The sequence below is a fragment of the Schistocerca americana genome, chromosome 9 (assembly GCF_021461395.2).
Source record: "Schistocerca americana isolate TAMUIC-IGC-003095 chromosome 9, iqSchAmer2.1, whole genome shotgun sequence".
Taxonomy (NCBI): Eukaryota; Metazoa; Arthropoda; class Insecta; order Orthoptera; family Acrididae; genus Schistocerca; species Schistocerca americana.
In genome coordinates this window covers 20,158,021-20,180,444 of record NC_060127.1, presented here as the reverse complement: position 1 = coordinate 20,180,444, position 22,424 = coordinate 20,158,021, and the positions used below count along the sequence as shown (strand labels likewise).

General features: G+C 39.6%; 1 protein-coding gene across 2 annotated transcripts in view; it reads left to right on the top strand.

The window, feature by feature from the left end:
* LOC124550842 (N-alpha-acetyltransferase 30) overlaps nucleotides 1-21,078 on the top strand; it is an 85,071-nt gene extending 63,993 nt beyond the window's left edge. For both annotated transcript variants that reach the window (XM_047125571.1, XM_047125570.1), the window contains 2 exons: nucleotides 977-1,032; nucleotides 14,111-21,078. In XM_047125571.1, coding sequence (XP_046981527.1) covers nucleotides 977-1,032; nucleotides 14,111-14,248 — 194 coding nt within the window. In that variant the 3' untranslated portion in view covers nucleotides 14,249-21,078. The remainder of the gene's footprint in view (nucleotides 1-976; nucleotides 1,033-14,110) is intronic.
* The last annotated feature ends 1,346 nt before the right edge of the window (nucleotides 21,079-22,424 follow it).

Genomic DNA, 22,424 nt, shown 5'->3' with positions numbered 1-22,424 from the left:
GTGCAGAACCTCCTTATTACTTACCTTATCAGTTCACATAATTTTCAACATTCGTATGTAGCACCACAACACAAATGCTTCAATTCTCTTCTGTTCCAATTTTCCCACAGTCCATGTTTCACTACTATACAATGCTGTGCTCCAAACACACATTCTCAGAAATTTCTTCCTCAAAGTAAGGCCTATGTTTGTGGTAGACTTCTCTTGTCCAGGACCACTAGTAGGCTGCTTCTGATGCCCTCCTTGCTCCATCCATCATTGGTTATTTTGCTTCCTATGTAGTAGAATTCCTTAACTTCCATCTACTTTGTGACCATCAATCCTGGTGTTAAGTTTTTCAGTGTTCTCATTTCTGCTACTTCTAATCTCTTTAGTCTTTCTTCATTTTGCTCTCAGTCCGTATTCTGTACTCATTAGACTGTTCATTCCATTGAGCAGATCATGTAATTCTTCTTCACTTTCACTCAGGATAGATATCCTTTCACTTTGAATTTTAATTTCACTTCTGAACTTTCTTTTATTTCTGTCATTGCTTCTTAGATGTACAGATTGAATTGTAGGGGCAAAAGACTACATCCCTATCTTACACTCTTTTTTAATCCAAGCACATTGTTCTTGGTTGTCCACTCGTAAAGTCACATGGTGCTTATGGTAGTTTTATCATGGAGCTCATACCAGAACATCAGTGTGATCTGCTGATAGATTTGCAGAGCAAAATGTATGCACTGTGTTGTTCACAGAGTTGTAAAAATCCTTGTTGGCATGTAAGCACTTTAAATAATTGTTTATTTTTTCTGATTTGTAACTATTTTATTGAGAAATTAAGTATTTAAAACTAACTTACAAATAAAGTAGAAGTAAATCATTATTTTATTAATATTGGTGTTATTCCTTCCTGATTTTTCCACTGTTTGATATTAAAGTAGCAGATATTTATATTTGAATTTATTAAAATAGAACATTCTTTGCATTTTAGGTTCCAATCTGGTGTTGAAAGCAATCCGAGCCATGGTCGAGGATGAGGCAGATGAGGTAGTGTACTAATTCATTTGGTTTATTCCAGTTGTCACATTATGTATCTGAATGTTTCAGAAATGAATTATGTCATTTAATGAAATAGTTGTTTATATGGAATGTGTTGTCCTGCCATTGGAGTAGAAAACTTCCCCAGAGGGATGGGTAGCATCGTCAACATTAAGTTAAGCCCAGATTATTGAATCTTTTTTAAAATGGTTTCAACCTGAAATTGTGTGTGACCGAGACGTAATGAAAAGTTCACTCATTATCCATTCAGAATTCTATGGTTTTTCAGATGCTGCTGCAATCAGTTACTATAGTGCACATTTCAGTCAACACATTCAAGAGAAAATAGTACTTACCAACAGAGCATTTGTAGAGCAGGTGATGAAGTTTTTGTATTAAGGGCAGTTAAAGATAACATCTGGCTGGACAGTAAAAGAAATATGTAGAATGTTGAAAATGGGCAGGACTTCTTTTCATGAACAATTCAGGGTTTTTGAGAACAGGTTTCTGGTGCATGTGAAACTGAAATTTTACAGTCAGTGCATCACCAGTCGTTATTTTACAGCAATTGTACATGGATGTTTAATGTGAAAATTATTCAAGCTGGGAGTTGCTTCGCAAGCAGTAGAGAGACAATAGGATAAACAAGTGGATCAGAGAACATACAGGTGATCTTCCAATGAATTTGGAGGGTGATTCAAAAATGTTAGTGTTTGTTGATCACCCAGACATTATGATCAGAGGCCCAAATTCAACCTTAATATGCAGAGTTCAGATGGTAGGAGTGATTTGCAGCAAACAGTTAGTCTTATTCTCACAGTGACTCATATTATGTGATTTTAAACAAACAATGGTGACTTTTCAGTGCCAATAGTAAGACATTATCAGTGGTAAGACACTGAGTGAAATACAGTGTGAAAATTCTTTAGGGTCCAATGGGATAACAAGTTAATAAGAAATCAACACACAGATAAACTAATAAAGAGGTTAAGTTCAGCATGTTTTGCCATTACAAACATCTGTCAATATGAAATATTGTGAAAATGTTATCAAAAAATAAATATTGTGAAAAGTCTAGCATAAGCTTTTGTTAAGGATGTTGGAATTTGAACTCGCTTTCCAACATATTTACTCATTACATGTTTTTGTTGCCAGTTATAAAAATCAGTTTAAGTTACACTGTTAGTTACACAGTCACAACATAAGAAACACAAATAATTTTTGTGTACACTTTATATCTTGTTTTAGAATAGAGTTATGTGCTCTGGTAATTATAAAATATTCAACAAACTACCAACTGACAAGGCAAGAAATTGAGAATCCCAACCAATTCAGAGTAAAATTAAGAATATGCCTTATTAGCCACTCTTTCTACAAATTAGCTTTATTTTAAATTTAAGGATTGAAAAGCAGCAGCTATGCAGTAGAACAGGGCAGGCGTAATTTCTGCTCCCCTGCCCCCCCGAAAAGCAGCTTTCTATTTAATTTTATATTTAGCTATTATAAGAATGGATAGAATCAATCTGTGGAAAATCCAGGGTGGAATGCAGCAGTATTTGAGAAGGAAAGTTGCTACTCACCATATAATGGACATGCTGAGTCGCGTATAGGCACAACAAAATGACTGTCAGAATTAAATCTTTCGGCCATTGGCCTTCTAGGTCTACTAAAGGGGTATGAGCCATGAGATAAGGTATTGCGAGTGAACCTACACAATATACTCGTCCATCCTTAGACAATCCTTGCTCCCCATTCCTTACCTCATGGTTCATATCCCTGTTATAGACCTAGATGCAAGACCTGTCCCATACATCCTCCCACCACCACCACCACCACCACCACCACCACCTACTCCAGTCCGGTCTCTCTCTCTCTCTCTCTCTCTCTCTCTCTCTCTCTCTCTCTCTCTGTGTGTGTGTGTGTGTGTGTGTGTGTGTGTGTGTGTGTGTGTTGTTGACAAAGGCCAATGGTTGAATGCTTTGTGAGTCTTTTGTTGTGCCTATCCATGACTCAGCATCTCTGCTATATGGTGAGTAGCAACTTTCCTGGTCTACTACATAATATAATGTGCTATTAACATAGTATACAAACTTCTATGACTTCTAGTCTTCTGTTAATGTATACCTTGAATCATTCAATGTCCCTGAAGATGTCTTGTTTTTGATGGCATCTATGGGACATGATGGATGGACGAATGAATGAATCAATCAATCAGCCAGACAATAGTGGTAGATGTAATCCTTCTCTCTTCCAAATTTGGCCAACTGATGAGAATCTTGTGGAATTTATGGCTTCATGGCATTTCTTTTCCTCTCTTCCCGGTTAATGATGTGATGTAATTAAAGATCTTTTTGCTCAGTGCCTTTTATCCATTGTCACTAGTGTCTATAAAATTTTAACTATCTTTTTCGCACTGTGTCCATGATCTTTCTGGTGTACCTGTAATAGTCCTCATTTTTCCCAGTCTTTGGAGTGCTAACAGTAGTCTTCTGGGGCCCCATAATGTTCCTGTGATCTCCCTTTCATTTTTTCATGTTCTTTCAGCTGTCCCCTTTTTATTTAAGGTACGCCACTCCATAGTGTAGTCCCCTTCCGGTGTTATAACTGAATTATTGATCCTGATTTTGGCCTTGTAAGATATCCCTCATTTGTTGCACTTATTCTGATAGATGCTATATCGAAAGTTAAGTTTTTTAATCTCTGAACCCTTTGCAATCAAGATGGGGTCAGGCAATTATCTTCAGTTTTGTCTTGGAAAATGGTTCAAGTGGCTCTAAGCATTGTGAGACTAAGGCACATGTATGTGAGACCACATGATCTCAGACTGCAAACTAAAATTGCATGTACAAAGTAATAATATTACCAACTTTACTCTACGCCTCAGAAACCTGATGCTGTTATAAAGCTGACATTAGGAGGCTAGACACCTTTCATCTTCGCTGCCTGAGATCAATTTTCCGCATGAAATGGGAAGATAGTGTTCCAAACACAGAGATTTTGCGTCGCGTCAAACTGCCTGACATTGAAGCCCTCTTAATGAAACATCAACTGAGATGGAGTGGGCATATCATACGCATGAACGACAGTAGACTTCCTAAAGCGGTGTTCTACTCAGAGCTCTTGTGTGGAAAGCGGCGGCAAGGTGACAAACACCTGTGATATAAAGACACCATCAAACGCCACGTCACAGTCTGTGGCATTCTGAGCAAACGTTGGGAAGAGCTTGCATTGCACCGATCAGAGTGGCACTCAGCTGTACACAAGAGCGTGGAACAATTTGAGCATATCTGCCTAAAGAAACTGGATGATAAACGAAAGCTCCACAAATCTAAGTCCAAGCCTAATTACATCTATGGGTATTACTCCGCTGGGCACCTGTATTGCACTTCGTGCGACCGGATCTTCAAAGCAAAGCTCGGTTTTGCAAGCCACATTCGAGCCCGCCACAAGCTACAATATGGACTAAATGACTGACAGTCGCTGTCGCCGGACACAGCAAGGACTGTCGCTTTTCTTTCGGCCCTTTATGTTAAGTATAGTCGTCCCGATTCCTTAAATTTAATATTAGCAGACAATCCATGGATGGTTGAACTGGTTTTCAATGTCCTCCGTGAAAGTGGTTTTTATTTCCAGATATAAGGTTCTACTTTAGTCATGGAGCTGGGGCAGGTTGGTTGTGCTAGGGACTTTTTACATTCCTATCAGCCTGTGACCCCATGACTGCCCCTCTTTTTTTTTCCAGTTTGCAGATTTGATCTCACCTTTTATGGCTTTGCTGTGTGTGTTTAATGACCATTATTTTATAATTTGACTCCTCTGACTAGATCCGTCCATTTTAGCAGACCCTTTTTGTTTCTGATGACTGCACCGTTTGGTCCCATAATCCGTCTCAGTTAATCAGGGCTAATCTGGAACACTGCACTGTTCATTTCATCCAGGGAGTTCATGGAATGCCTAAGAACAATCACGTTGTTACCGGCAATTTGACCCTGGCTTTTGATGGGGACACCCTTCCGGAAAAAGGCTAAGCTACAGTTTACTGTTATAATGCGATGTGCTGCTTCCAGTGTCACCAATTTGGTCACATCTTCATGATGTGAGGTGAATCCTATCTGCGGCAACTGCAACCACCCTCTCCTTGCATCCCACTGCCCAAGTGTGGGAACCATTCCAGCACACATTTTCCTCGTCCATCAAATTGCCCACTGTATGAAAAGGGAAGAAAGACTCAGGAATTCAAAACTCTTAATAATCTGTTATACTCTGAGGCCCAACAAAAATTCAACAGTCTTCACCTGGTATCTTTTAACATCTACCATTACTTCTGTTGGGTCCTTTCCTCCTCCTCCTCCTCCTCCTCTTCGTCCTCCTCCTCCCTCCCCCTCCTTACCTCCATCTAATCCTCCTCCTCCTCCTCTTCCTCCCTTCCCTCACCAAACCACTCCTTCTTTTTGCCTGGAGAAAAAACCTTCTTCTCTGATCTTTTCTGACACCCACAGGGGGTGGGGCTACCTCTAGGACCCCCATCCCTTGCATCTCCAGGACAAGAGGTCTTTTACTTCAAGTCGGACATGAGACCCGCGCTCTGTGGGTCTCTAGGCTTCTCATTCTCTTTTTTGGATCTTGATATTACTGCGCCTTTCTCTCTTCCCTATGTGTAAATCTCGGGATGAGCACACACACACACACACACACACACACACACACACACACACACACACACCGTATATCTCAGGGGGTTTCACCCCCTCTATCTCTGTCAGGGTCCAATCTTACATTCATGGATGTCACTCCATCCTTACCGAAGATGGACACTGTCTCGGCACAGTGACAGATTGTGGCCCATTCGGTGTCCACCCAGCCTCTTGTAATGCTCTCCTCCAACAGAACTGTAATGGTTACTATTGTCTCCTTCTATAATTCCAGTCTGTTCTTTCTCTCTGCTCCGTAGCTTGTGTTACGTTGCAGGGCTCTCTTTTTGTGGATACTTCTTCCCCTTTCTCTTCATGGTTTCCAAACCTTCTGTCAGAACAGCTCCTTTGTGAGCTTCCAGTAGGTTGGTCCACACTGACATTGTTAGTTCCTGCATTCCTCTATATTCTGGGATGGAACAAGGGGCCATTCGGATATGTTTACACTATATGGTAAGGGTATGCAATCTTTATCACCCCTCCTGCCCTGCCCTGCCCTGCCCTGTCCTGCCTCCCCCCCCCCCCTCCCCTCCCCTCCCCTCCCAATAGGCCTCCTACGCTTCCTGCTCTTCATACCCTCCTTCAGCAGATCCCTCCTCCCTTCCTTCTCCTCATAAAGCCCATAACTATAACTCTCTGTGGGGTGGTACTGCTGATGGGCAGGAGTGTTGAATTTGTGCTGTCAGGTCTTGGTCTCTGCCCTCAACACTGAAGTGACCACACAATTTAATGTGACACACAGCACTTTCTCAGCCATTGGTCTTTCCATCTGTAGCCATGGGTCCTCCTCACCCCTCATTTAATGGAGAGTTCAAGACAATTTGTGTGACATCGATCCTTTCCCGATCATCTTGTCTTCTCTTCAGCATCAGCCAAATGGACACACTCCCAGACGGCTCTTTACTAATGCAGGTGGGGATGCCTTTTCCTTGGCTGCCATTCCAGCTGCTCCACCACCATTGATGTGCCCATATGGAGTTTGACCAATACCATCCTTTTGGCAGCTGCTTCGGCGATTCCTTCTACCTTGGGTTCTCGACGGAAGACGGCCACTAGGTGGACCCCCCGAAATTTCTACAGTTCATAAAGACCATCGTCGTGTCCTCCAATGCTTCAAATCGCATCTGTATCTCAACCACCTTCTGGCCTTTAAACTGCTTCATGCCCAGGCCATTACTTTAAGTGCTAGAAACAGATTTGTTGGGAACAATATGTCACTGCCATAGGGCCACATACATTCTCTTCACAGGTGTGAGGAAAAGAGGAGGTTCATTTTTGGCTACCATCCTCCCACAGGCATCCCAGGAATTTCTCTGAGTGGTGTTATCCTCATTAGGCCACACTCTATCGCTGAACAGTCTGCTCGGCATTTCGCCTGGGCCTCAGTGTTGGTCCACTATGCACCCGCATTCCATCTTCTCAAACATGATCTGAAACAACTCCCTCTATCTTTCATTCCCCACCACCTGGAGCCCTATAACGACCCATTTAGCAAGTAGAAATTCACCAGGGATCTTGCTCTCTGTCCCAACGCAGCTCCTGGACCATATTGTGTTCACAGCCAAATACGTCAACATTTATTAGAGGTGAGTCAGCGTAATATACTTACCCCTTTATTAATCATCTCTGGAGCGATGGGGAATTTCCTTCCCAGTGGTGAGAAAGTGTTGCCATTCCAGTTTTGAAATCTGGTAACAACCTCTTCAGGTGGACAGCCATCATTCAATCAGTTTAACTGAAGTTAATTGAACATATAATGAGTCAAAATTTGTATTGGATCCTTGAATCCTGGTACCTTTTTTCTGGAGCCAAGGATGATCTTTGCCGAGGCTGCTCTACTGCAGATAATTTAGTCCACCTGGAGTCTGCTATCAGAATGGCTTTTGCCCAGTGTCGACACCTTGTCGAGTCTTCTTTGATCGACTTAAAACGTACAGTGTGATGTGGCTCCACCATATCCTTACATGAGTGGGGCCTCTGTGGTCCACTCCCAGTTTTTATCCCGGACTTTCTTTCATGTCACAATTTTTGTCTCCAGTGGAATAGGGTTCTGCAGAGTTCTGTTTTTTGTGTGTGTGTGTGTGTGTGTGTGTGTGTGTGTGTGTGTGTGTGTGTGTGTGTGTTTAGTGGCTATCAATGGTTTGGTAGCAGCTCTGGATGTACTCTGTCCCCCTCTTTGCATTGTGATGATTTTTGCATTTATTTTTGTTCGTACGTGATGGGCATTTCTGAACACAAACTGTAGGGAGCAATAAACAGAGTGCAGTCTTGGGCTCTCACTCATTGCTTCCTTTTTTCAGCTGCCCAGACCTGTATTATTAATTTTTGTTGTCATCTAATAGTCCTTCCCCATCCATATCTGTACCTTGATAGCAAGGTCCCTCAATGCTGACCTTATAATCGCCGCTAGCAATCATGTTTCTTTACAGACACACGCTCATTTCAAATATTGTTTTAATTAAACTATGTTGTTTGCCTTTACACGTGTACTGGGCCCATAACCTGATGAAAAATATTATTTTAAAGACAAGAAAACATTTTATTAACTTTATAATTACACCCTGGATACGAAAAGAAAAAAAAGACATTTACTGGGGAAAAAAAAACCACAGAAGTTACACAAAAGCAAACAATAAAGATATTGACAGCAGAGTCATGGAGCAGCACATAAACATAGACCTCAAGGAATTTTTTTTTCTTTTCTTTTAACAGTATGGAAGCACATCATTCGCAAGAGGCACATTTGAAAAGATAGGACCATTTCATTAAAACAGATACACTATCTGATCGAAAGTATGCGAACACCTATTAGTGGACATTGATATGGGATGTGTCAGTCATTTTCCCTTATGCTGGCTTGAACTGTCGTGGGGATTCCTTCAGTGAATTGTCTGAGTGTCTGTAGAGGAATGGCAATCCGTTCTTTCTCAACAACTGAAACCACAAGAGGACAGTGGGATCTGCAGCAAACCTGATGTTCTAACTCTTCCAAATGTGTTCTGTGGATCTAGATTGGGACTATGGTCAGGCCAGTCAGTTTCAGGGACATTATTGTCCAACCACTGCCTCACAGATGTTGCTTCACAACGGTGTGTTGTCATGCCGATACAATCAGTCATTGTCTCTGAACTGTTCCTCTGCTGTACGCAATACATAAAGCTGTAGAATGTATCATATCCTTCCACATATCATGTTTTCTTAAGCACGATAAGGGAACCACACCCTAACCACAAGAAACAACCATAACCCCATCTCCTCCATACTTCACTGCTGGTGCTGTATGTGATGGCAGGTAATGTTTTCCATGCATTTGCCAAACCCAAATCCTTCCCTCAGGTTGTCAAATGGTATAGTGTGATTCATCACTGCAAATCAGATTTCAATTCATCCTCTGCCAAGTGTTGTTACTCTTTATACCACCTCAAGCATCATTTATCATAGACTACAGAAATGTGTGGCTTATGAGGAGCTGCTCGACCATTTTACCCCTTTCTTTTTAACTCCCTACGAACTGTCCTTGTTTGCTGGACTATAGTAGCACTTTGCCACGAGTGACTCTTTCCACTGATCTGTAGGAAGGTTGAAATGTCTCCATTGGATTTGTTACTCAGGCGACATCCAGTGACAAGTCCACGTTTAATGTCACTGAGTTCTGCAGACTGATCCACTGTTATAGCTTTTCTACTTTCAACATAATACTCCCCACCTCCATTTATACTGACAAGTTCGCCTCTTTTGAAATCTAGTGGTCAATTCTGCATTATGTATGGGTGTCCAGACACATCTGGTCTTGAAGGTTGGTTGGTTTAATGATTAAAGGGACCATACTAAGAGGTCATCAGTCCTTCCTAACTGGAACAGCCAAGTCAACAAAACTACACACCAAAGAAGGGTCTAGTGTGCGAGACCTGAGGAAAGAAAATTCCAAGGTATCCTGAAGGTCAACAAAGCCTAGAGAAAGGAACAAGGAAGAAGAAAAGAGGAGGGAAGGAAGAAAAGTTGTGAACGTGCCCTGTCCAGGGTGCATTCAGATCCCCCTAAGGTAGAAAGTGCAGTGGGGGACATACAGCCCACCACTTACTGTAGACATCCCACCGAGCAGTACCTAGAAAAGATTAGCGACATGGACAGGGCAAGAGAAGCAGAGGAAAACGGAGCAAGAACACCAAGTCAAACATGACATGTGATGAGAGGGAAGAAGAGCAAAAGAACTGGTAGGGCGAGGGCTGGGGGCAGACCACCAAGCCCAGACAGCCACTGCCCGTTCAAGGCAGAGGGGCATAAAACCAGGTCAGCCACTGAGGCATCGTTTGCTAAAACCACGAGTAACGAGTCAGGAAGATTTAGTCCGCTGCAGGGTGACTAGGTTAGGACAGTCCAGCAAAATGTGGACCACTGTCGAACAAGCACCATAATGACAATGGGGGTGGACCCTCGTGATGGAGGAGGTGATCATGAGTCACCCAAGTATGGTCAGTGCTGAACCGGTCTAAGATGATGGAATCTTTGTGAGAGGCTAACATAGAGGACATCCTCAAATCCACCGTGAGCCAGGGTCCAGACAAAGGACACAGAGAATCCACATTGTTCAAGGACAGAAAAGGGAATCCTGGATAGTTAGGATCAAGGGAAGTGGAGGGTAACACCAGTCACAAGATTGTAAACTGTTCAGAGTCGCTACAGGTGAGGAAGCACTCGTCAATGAAGGAACAGATATGCTCAAGAGCATGAAATATGGCTACCAACTCTGCAGTGAAAACACAAGGAATGGAGTTCATTACATCCTGCATGGACGTAAGCAAAGCCAGAGTAACTGGCAAATATCAAGCCATCAGTCTAGACTACTTCTGAACCCTGAAACACACTGAAAATGGAGGTGAATTGGAAGCAGATATCCTCAAAATGAACAGAGTCTTTTGGACATTGTGATAGGTCTAAACAGATATACCACAAGGGGCACATGAGCAGGCCAGAGAAGAGGTGGTAGAAGGAACAGCTAGAGTTCAGAAAAAAGAGACGGGATGCAGATGGCAATCATAACACCAGACCTAGGTCATTGTTACAGGAGGTGGAGATGGATCTCCTTATCTGGAAAGAGGAGATCATAGTTCGGGTGCTGTGGGGAGCAGTGTGTAAGCATAACGCATAAATGATCAACTGTTGTTGGTGCAGAACGAGCAATGGTAGAACCCCTGCCTCCACTAAGACGTTGATCACAGCACTAGTCTGAAAAGCCCCAGTTGGATCCAGCATCTGTAACATCGAAGGTGATGCCGAGCCGTGTGCGAGACTCCCATAATCTAGATAGACCAATGCTATATGAGAGTAGAGTAGTGCACACCCCAGTTTATGTTGCTTCGAGCTATTGAAGACCAACATGTCCACTTTAGTTGACGAAAATGAGATGTCACATCAACCGGGCATCAAAGGCCAGTCCCAAAAAACAATGAGTGTTCACCACATTGATTGACTACTCATCGAGGCGCAGATCCAGATGGGGATGGACTATATGGCAGCAGCAGAAATGAACAATGCCGGCCTTGGCAGCTGAAAAATGGAAGCCATGAATGAAAGCCCAAGATCGCTCCCTACATTCAGTGTTCAGCAACATCTATCACAGATATACAAAAATAAATGCAAAAATTATCAGCATACAAAGAAGGGAACACCACAGGGCCTGCAGCCACCACCAGACCATTGATAGCCACCAAAATTAGAGGGACACTCAAAACAGAACCCTCTGAAACCTCATTCTCCTGGAGATGGGAGGTGCCGACCTTTACCTGAAAAGGGCAGAGCTGGATAAAAATTGGGAGCAGACCATGGAGGCTCCACTAGTGTAAGATGGCAAGGATATGGTGTCACCATGTGGTATCATAAGCTTATGCAGATCGAAGAAGACTGGAACAAGGTGCTGACACTGGGGAAAAGCTGTTTGGATAGCAGGCTCCATGTGGCCTAAATTATCTGCAGTAAAACTGCCTTGGTGAAAACCACCCTGAGTTGAAGCCGAAAGGTCCCACGATTCAAGCACCTAGTACAGCCTTTGCCTCACCATATATTAAAGTACCTTGCAGAGGACATCGGTTAAACTGATCAACAATAGCTATCCATCTGAAGAGGTGATTTATTCGACTACAAAACTAGAATAATGAAACTTTCTCACCTTTGGGAAGGGAGTTCCCCCCTCATTCTGGATATGATTAAAAAGGGAAGTATATGTCATTGGCTAGCCACCACCCAATATGTATTGAAGCATTTGGTCAAGAACCGAGTCTGGTTCAGGAGTTGTGTCAGGGCAGAGAATGGGGTGCTAAACGGGGCATTATGAGACTCCAGGCAGTGAGGAACAAAAGATAAACGGAGTTGTTTCAATTGGTGTTTGAGAATACGGAACACAGGTGGATAGGGGACCAACATTAGCACAGGTCAATAGTGTACCGACGCTGAGGTTTGGATGAGATGTAGAGCAAACTGTTCAGTGATAGTCTGGTCTGGCGAGGATAACAGCTTTCAGTGAAATTCCTGGGACACTTTGTAGGAGGATGGTGGCCAGAAATGCACCTGATCTGTTCTCACACCTGTGAAGAGAAACTATGTGGCCCTATGTGCTGCGACATATTGTTTCCAGCAAATCTACTTCTGGCATTTGACAAGATAACAGGCTCGGGCATGGAACCGTTTAAAGGCCAGGAAGTGTTAGAGAGGTAAATGCCATTTGTAGCATTGGAGGGCACAACAGTGTCTTCCATTGAGGAGAACTCGAGGAAGAAGGAATCATTGAAGCAGCTCTCAAAAGGATGTCCTTGTTCAAACTCCATACAGACACATTGATGCCGTTGTGTAGTGGAGTGGTTGGGATGGCAGTCGAGGAAAAGATATCCCGATCCACATTAGTAAAGTCCCACCTGGGAAAGCATACATGTGTGGGTGATGATGAAGGAAAGGTAAGATTATCGGAAAATGATGGGCTGTTCCACAAATCATTGTGAATTCCTCGTTGAACAGAGGAGGGGGAATCCAGGCCTACCAATGAAAACATCAATGGCCGATAAAGTGCAATGGGCCTTACTGAAGTGTGTGGTGACTCCACTGTTAAAGAGGCAGAGATCAAGACCTGCCAACCAGTCTTCAAACATTGTGCACTGGTCAGGGGTCACAGTACCACCCCACATATCTGTAGATCACTTTGACAAGGATATTGGTCATGTCATGGTATTATAGTTTAAGAAAAAATCATATATGGAGGCATTTACCTACATACAGGTAAAGTTTGAAAGGCTCAGGTAGGCTATGGTGGCCTTTTAATTAGAACTATCTCAGCATTTGCCTGATGTTATCTAGGGAAACTACTGACAACGTAAAGCATCATGATCAGATAGAGACCAGCACATCCATCCACCTGACTACAAAACAAGTCTTTTTTATTTATTTATTTATTGTCATCTCATTTGTTTATCTCAGGTGTACATTACTGTCTTGCAAAGAAAATATTAAATAATGTAAAATGCAAGCACTGCAGTGATGATTCATTTCTCGTTACATATTATGGCGCACACTAAACACACATTATTTTCATACTGTAACACTGCACACTGTATGCTGAGATGGGAACTATAGCAACATTGTTTGTTTTCCATTTTGTATGCTGTAACATTCCATTGGTTTATCTGATAAATTGAGGCAGCATCTCTCTGTAATTGAATCAGTTGTTGAGCTCAGAAATAAAAGGCATTTGTATTGTAAGTTGCAGATCAGACAGGAAGATTTTTCAGGGGAGGGGGCCAAGTGAAGGAGAGAAATTATGTAGTGTGAAAGTGTTGTATGAAGAGAGAGAGATTTTATTATTATTGTCGTTGTCGTTGTTGTTGTTGTTGTTGTTGTTGTTGTTGTTTACTTGTTTTACGCTTTTAGCAAACCTTACTCTTCGTTGTGTAAGTAATCCTTCGCTGTATAGAATGTTTGTGGGGTAAGAAATTTTTAACAGTCTTTAGTTTGTGTTACTAATCTCTTTAATCTCCTGGGGTGAATTTTTGTACAGTTTTGTTCCTTGGTAGGGTATGTTGTTTTGAGTTTTATGTTTATTATTTCAAGGTGAATGTAAGTTCAGTCTGTATTTTGTGCTATAAAAATGAAAGGAGTTGTTCGTGCAGTGTTTATAGTGTGTGTTTTTGATGCACATAACTGATTGGTAAATGTACTCTCATGGTGCAGTTAATGTCTCCAGTGTTTTGAAAAGGTTTTTACAGTGAGTGTAATTACTGTTTTTGGTTGTTATTCTTATGGCTGTTTTCCATAGTGTGAAAACTGTGTTCATATTTCTGAATGTATTTCTCTTATATTGATTGTTTAAGTAATCAGCACACATTTCTCACATAAGATTTTATATTTTACAGGTTGTGTTGGAGACAGAAATTACGAACCGCCCTGCCCTGCGACTGTATGAAAATCTGGGCTTCGTTCGTGACAAGCGCCTTTTCCGTTATTACCTGAATGGTGTGGATGCTCTTAGATTAAAGCTGTGGCTGCGATGAGTTATTTGCTGTGAAACTTATAAAACTCAGGAAAATTTACCTACCTTAATGTGTTATGGAACAGTGAAAATGCAAGTGTGCTCTATCTCATTCCACCAGTTTGTTTCTCCTTTGAACGTGCCAGGCAAATCATTTTGGCAGCTTGTCAAGAGTTTCCTGGCACTTCAAAAATGATGAAATAATATTTAAAAGGAGCTAACTTGGAAAATAATGCTGCAGTACACCTATATTAAACACCATAAGTCAATGAACATCTGCCCATTGCAGCCGTACAATAGAACTGTGAGGACAGTCAAAAGATTCCTTGCTTTCAGAAAGCAAACACTTGACGGCTGTGAAATTTATGATTATCGGATGTTTGCGGCAGTTTGTTAGTTGGCAGCATGTGGAAAGAACCTCGTGACAGTTGTACGTGCCAGATAAAATGCGAAGAATTATCTGTGTTTGTGAAATGTTTTAAAGGACCTTTAACGTTATTATAGCTCTCAAAGTTTTGGTGATTTCCAGATCCTGTAACTTTATTTTTCCCCTCTAAATTATGCACATTTTAAATGTGAGTTCATCCCTGTTATAAGATTTATGACTTGTTAAAACTATTGTTCTGATTTCCTGTGAATCACTGTTTACTTTGACAGGTGGTTGTTACTGGCCGAACATTATTATGAAAGTAAATTTTGATGAACTGGGTATGTTTTGTACATTACAATTACCTGGTTTTAATGTTTCCAGATATATTTGTTGTATTCACATTTCATTTAGCTGAACTGCAAATATATGCCTAATGTTTGCTGAGACTCGTCTTCCAAAGTCTTGTGTTTCCTAGTAATATACCAGCCTTCCTAATTTTGCTTGCAAAGAAATCCTTAAAATCAGACGTTTGCAGAATGCAAACAACTCTTGGACTGAATGTTGGACGTCAAACCATTTGCTGCATAATAGATTCATGCTTTTGGAGGATATCTTAAAAGTACTACATAATCTCAGTTTAACAATAATTTGAGATAGCTTTTTGCATTGGAAAATAAATTATTTTAATCTGTCAAAAGTTTTGTACTTTAGTCATTGCTATTGTCTGTGATATTAAAAGCCCAGTTATCACTATGAATTTCTTAACTGACTAGTCTTGGAACTGATAGCACTATTGATTGTGCCTACAAGTGGAATTGTGTATTGTGTGAATTTATTTACAAATACGGACTCTAGACACTGTGCTTCTGTATCTTCTTCCTTTGACCTGTAGTATGGAAGGAAGCATAAGCACATGGTCTTTTTTTTATTTTTGTCCACAGGTCACACATTTTATGTATGAGCTGAATGTAAATGCACAGCAAATTGGCCCACCATAATTGGAATGTTAATATCCACAGCTGTTGTTATCCTCATGCTTAGATGTATCTAACCTTATCATCTTGTGATTTGAAATATATTTGTTTTGCTAGAAGTTTTTTTTGTCAGTTTTTTCTAGTTTTCATACAGTTTCAGGGGATAACCATTGAAACACAGTATACAACGTTGTTTAGAGCAATTAACATCGAACACTTCATTTGGCATGCAGTGTTGTTTAGGTTCAGCTTGTGGTTCTTTGTTGGAAAATTTTGTAGAATTTAACACAGTATTTCAGTTATATACAATACAAATACATGTGCCAAGTGTGTGTGCTTTGGTCAGTATTCTGTACATTTTAAAGAAACTGAAGCTCAAAGCTGCAAGTTTATGTTGTTTGTGCATCTGTGGATTTTTCTGCAAAATTCATTTTCGAAATAAAGGTTCTTTTGAAATATCCATTTAGCGAACTTCAGATTTCAACCATGTGTTGGCATATTATTTTTACTAAGGCTTTATTTATAAACTAAGTGGAGACTTTTGCCACCATAAACTATTTTACCTTTCTGGGCAGTCTAAGAAGCTAATTATCAGTTTGTAATTAAGCTTTTTCATTTGCTGTATTTCAAGACAATGGCTTGTAACTTGTGTTGTGAACATAATTTGAGTTTGCCTACCAGTTTTCTTGTACTGTCACCCAAACATTCCGGTGGAATTAATGTTTCAAGACACTAATGAAAACACTAACTTAGTGGCCACTTTGTGTGTATAGCGTAATACCGATGCTCAGCTTCTTGTATCTGCTGTAACAATCTCTCATTATTTGTCCATATAAGTACCTGAAATCTGGGAAATAGCGCATACAGTTAGTTTTTTAGAAAATTGTGTAATTAATTATTCTAACTACCTGAATAAAGGGTTGTATTTCAGCTACAGCAATATTAAAGAGAAAGACACAACATAATCATGTTCTCTTTTGGCTGACAGTTATGTTAATTTCCAGCAAAACCCTTTTGTGGTTTATGACTTTGATGTTGATCACATTGCTTCCATTTGTGGTATAGACAATATTATTGCTATCATATACATTATCTTGCCACACACTACAGAGAACTTATACTGATGTTAAATCTTTGTTCTAATGGCAAGAAATTTTTATAGTTTAGCATCCTTCTAAGTATTTCATTTATAATTCTTTGCTCTCATGTTTTGTTTGTGACTTTTGTTGCTTTGAATTAATACTAATCCAGTTCCAAATAACATTCGTCCTCATTTAACATACTTTGACTGTTGTTGTGTCATAATTCACCGTGTTCCAGTATTGCATGACAGATCCTTAATCATTAAACAGTTTCATTTTATCCTTTTTTTAAATATTTTTGTTTTAATGTAAAAGATGCCATTGATGTTTCTTGATGTATTCAGGTCACACACAAAATTTAAGAGAGACAACGTCTGTTTCCCAGAGCTCACATCCAGTCTCCTAGCAATGTCATGGTGCTACAGTTTTGTGCTAACATACTATAAAAAGAAAAATTTTTAAAACTTCTATTTTTCCATCAGACTAAAAGATGTTCGCAAATGGAGCAGGGACATAGTATTTGCTGCAAATCACAGGCACGCCTGAATTTCATTGTGGCAGATGCTTTCGATTTACAATGAAGGCCCCCCCCCCCCTCCCTCTCTCTCTCTCTCTCTCTCTCTCTCTCTCTCTCTCTCTCTCTCTCTCTCATGTAAAATATCTGCGTGCCACAGGGGACTGAGCTGCTAAAAAAATAAGTTGTGCATATAAAGGATGTCTTTTTACTTCATCACACATGTGAGAAAGAGAGAACCAAACCAAAAGATTGGTTTTCAGTTAGAGAAAGTTAAATAAGAAAACACAAAACAAAAAGATTACGTGAGAAATAGTCTTTAAATACAGTAAACTCTTGATTATCCACAGTAATTGGAGACTTGTAACCTGTGGATTATAGAATTCCACAGATAATCCACAGTTAAAATAAACAGTAATGTATTAGGGTTATTCAAAAATAAAATTTAATTACAGTGTCATAAATAAAACCACTTAACTAATTATTTACAATAAATTCTACTTTAATCATCATGGTACATGTGAAAATAAAGTACTTACAAAGAAAAAAATACAATCTAATTTCACATTACATTACACTACTTTGAAACAAAATAGTCTTGAATTGATTTCTGTCTTGGTTAGGTAGCTTCTTATTTACATATCACACTACAAATTTTACACTTCACCAATTTGTCAGAGAGGGAAGCATCTTCTTGCTGCTCCATGTAATCCAGTAACCCAGGATTCTATTAAAGTGCTGATGCACAGTTGATTACTGTTTCTGGAATTATAGGAATGTTTTCATCATCATCACTGTCATTCATCTCCTCAGAATTCCCTTGTATTCACTGAACAATAGCATTGTCACTCAACATCTCATGACCTGGCTCTGTGAAGTTGTTGTCAAATCTTTCAGATATACTTTCTGTGCCGACAGTTCTACACCCATAGGTATTTTCCAAAACAGCAGCTAATATTGCAAATGAGCTGTCTTCTTCATCATCGTAATTACTGATTTCATCGATTTTATAATTAATGTTTTTCCATGTATTGACTATGTTTGGTTGTCTTACCTTACATAGTGCCTTCAACACATCATAAATTGTGTCCAGCACAGTTAATTACTTCCAGAATGTTTGGAGATTTCAGTCCTCAACAATAAGTTTTTGTACCAGTTTCCTCTATAAATTGTCATCATGGCAGCAATGACACCTTGCTTCATTGCTTTAAGGCTGTCACGTTGTGGTAAATGTTTTATAAATGTCAACCCGTCATCAATTTCAGAACATTTCTGTTTGGTTGAGTAGCTGCATTTTCCCGTTACAATAAAGCCCTTGCAGGTAGCCCCTCCAGCATTAAATGTTCTCACACCTGTGGCACAAAGCAATTATGGAACCGTGTTTGGAAAAACTGTGTGGTACACCCAGGTACCTTTCTGGTGAAAATAATGGAGAGGGAAATGGCGCATTTCATTTCCTTTGAAACAGTGCAGTTTTTAGCTTTATCTACTACACCAACAGTTATCCTTTCCATGCTTGATTTATAACCAGGCACACTACACTCTGTCACTAAAGCTGAAGTCTTTGTTGGTAGGTACCTCCAAAACAACTTGGTTATATCTGCATTAAATATTTGCTCCAACTCTAAATTTTCTCATTGAAATCAGTACAAAATTCAGAAGCAACTTTATTATCTTTTGAAATCATTCCAACACGGTTTTATCCAGATCTGCGTATGTAAGATTTTTTTGTAGCCTTCAGCCTTGAAAAACCTTTAAATGGGTCAAAATTGCTAGCAAATTGAATTATTTTGTCTTTGTTTTTCCAAATATCGTGGATCGTAGTTTCACCCACACTGTAAACCAATACCAGATTTTGTATACCAATATTGCCTCTTTCAAGTTTGTGCATTATTTCCAGTTTCTGCTGAATGGTTAACACAGCATGTTTTCACTTTTTACACATTGTTTGGGACTAACAGAAACTGATGACTATCTTTCGCAACAATTAAAATCCAGTGCTTGCAGTGTTACAGCAGCATGTTGTTTACTACACTTGTTGTAACTTGAGATTATCACTCAACTGTGACTACTGTCAGCTTAGAGAAAAACTCTCTGCAGCAAAAAAAGTGAGGGAAATAGGCTGCGGATAATCTGCAAAACAGATAATCCACCCGTGGACAATCAAGAGTTTACTGTAACGTCTTCTAGGCAGTGCTTGCAACCAGTACAGAGATGATTATGCATACAAATGAGAGATCTAAACCCAGTCTGTGCCTGCTGAAAAGATAAGGAGCAAGATTTTATATATGATGATGATTGTAATTGTCTTCATGTAAAATTTACTGTAATTGTTGTTTGTATTTGATATGTGAAACATGCGCTTCATACAGAAACAGTTACTAAGTCTTCTGTCTGGAAAGAGAAAATGTTGCACAGTTTGTATTGGTCTGTTGGATGTACTGTTTCCATTAATCTCTGCTGATATTTGGAGTAAAAATAACTATTTTAACAGAAAATGTGAAATTTGTGGCACCTACGATTCAGCTCAAAGTGACTTAAGCTGTCCTAAAATGGGATCACATTGAAGTCGCTAATTGCAAACAATGAAATGATTGCACTAGGACTTGTTATTTTGCTACAGGTGTGCACTTGATATTTAGAATTTGGAGTTTATTATTTACAGCATATTATACTGAAGACAATTTTATGTCTTTGCAGATTAAATAAAACATCTGTATAAAAGAAATACTGTTATGGTATAACATAGCATCACTGACTCAAACTTGAACTACAGACGAGGATTAGTTTCATTATTCAGAAAAATCCTGTTAAATGAAATACATTTACCTACTCAAATGAATGTGTGTGTGTGTGTGTGTGTGTGTGTGTGTGTGTGTGTGTGTGTGTGAGTGATTGAATTCACGAATATACTATATGGTCCAAATTTGTTGTGAGCCTGTCCAGATCTAAGAAAGAAAATAATCCACAAAGCTCTTGGTTAGAACATATGTCTTGTTTTAGCACTTCCCTTTTGTGTTTCTCAAACCTCTCAGGTGTGCTTGATAAGACAGCTAAAAGTTGAAGCTTTGATTTAGATAGATCTTAACTACATTTTTAACAGGTTTGTATGTCAAGAAATTTTCTATGTAGTATTCAGATAACTGTAAGTTGTTTGTATTTTCACATCCGAGATAGAAGGGGAGCTTCTACTTTTCTGTAACCAAAAAAAGAACAGTCCTAGAAAGCTTGTAGGCATGCAAATACAAGAAGTCTGTTCAGATTTGAGACATCTACAAAATATTCATTGTACAGCTCCAGTTGTCTCCATCTCAACAGTTAACTAGAATGCTCTCATCTATCTCATGAGATGCTGAACCCTACTTTTGTTATAATTTTTTTTTATTTTGGACTTGTATTTTTCTGTTACCTTAGTACAGATATGTGGTTTAATCACCCTTATAAAACCCATAATAATGAGTTACGGTTTGTTTCAAAAGAAAACTATTCGTACAAAGTTACTTTTGATGTAGTATCTTTGAGTCTTGCTGAAAATGGGTCCCCCTTTTTGAATTACAAACGCTGAGCTTTGAAATGCACTCTCAGACAATCTGTTAGCTCTTCTGGGGCAACAGTGTAACTTGGTATGTAATTACTACTGACATTTTAGGTTAGATGTAAATCTTTGAAAGTGCACCCACTAAACAGTTGAGAGGTTTGATAAATTTATGTAACAGCAGTGCTTTCAAAAACTAAATTTGATTTGTATTACTGTTTTTAAAAAATAAAATAATTGTTACGTTTATGTAACAAAAGCAAAAAAGAATGCAAGAGATTTATATGTTAACTGTATTTTATTACAGCAGTGTTATGTAATTATATACTGGTGTACTAAAGAGCAAGCTCATTAAAACCGTGATTTTAACAAGTGTACAATTAAATTCTTTACTTTATATGTGCTGAAAACTAGAATATATGTATCTGCAAAATCAATTCATTTACAGACTGGACATGTTTGCTGTCATAAAGCTCCACAGTAGATTGGGGGAGGTGTGAGGAGCTGATAAACACAGGATGGTGACTTCAATGGAAAGCAAGGAATTCTCAGACAAACTGAATTTACTGCATAAATCTGGAAGAGTTGGGGAATTCTGGGAGACTCTATGAAGAATTTATGATGATCCAGTCCTGCGTATTTAGAACTGTAATTACCAGTTTTGCGGTTTACTCTTGACATGTGTTTCAAACTGCATTTCCAAATGAAAGTCAGTTAATGGATGCCTCCATTCTGGAGCTACTTGAGTTTCAGTTGCAAGTAAATTAAATATTTCTTTTGGCATACAAAGAACTTCAGTGACAGACTCCACAAATAAGTTCACTGCTTCAATGTCTGCATGAAGCATGCGTGAGCTATATTCGGCACAAGTCGTCTTACAGAAGGTCGTCAACTGAAAAATCATTATGTTAAGACTACTTTCATTCAACGCCGTCATTGTATCGTGTGTGTCCTCTCTTTCAAAGCTTCCAAACAATGGAAACTCCAGGTTGGAATATGAATGACATAAGGGGAAGACAGATTGCTACTCACGGTGTAGATGACAGGTTGAGTTGCAGACAAGTACAGTGAAAAGGCGTGCATTAGCTTTTAGCCAAAGCCGCCTTCAGAAAAGGAAACACACACACATAGATGTATTCACACAACCAAGCACACCTCATACGTACATACATACATACATGACCGTCGACTCTGGCAGCTTGAACCTCCGTCAGACAATCTGTGGATGGAAAAAGCGGGCTGCCTCTGTTGTCCAAACTCAGCAGGTGAGTACGATCAAATCTGCATGGGACTCTGGGGAAATACTGAAACTCTCGAAATAATTGAGTCAATATTGTACCATGGGTGAATGCATATCAACTCACTTTTCTCTTTTTATGTAGGACAGAAACTAACTGTACATTCATTTATGGTGCCTCTAAAATGAGTCTACCATTGCAACAAAGGTTCTTCCTTGTTAACATGTCCATCTACCTCATAAAGTACCTTTTAGCTGCGTAATGTGATAACTCATTCAATACTTGCTCGAAACCCACATCTAGTGTCTTTCTGAACAATGAGTTCATGCCAATTGGATATCAGCATGTGCCTCACTCCTACCAATGCAAAAAATTTTGTTGTTATTATCTACAAGAGCCTCTTAGATTTACCAGTTTATTTATTAAAATAATGCTCTCATAGGCACCTTTTATGACTGTTTGAACAGTGACATTTCTTATTGGAT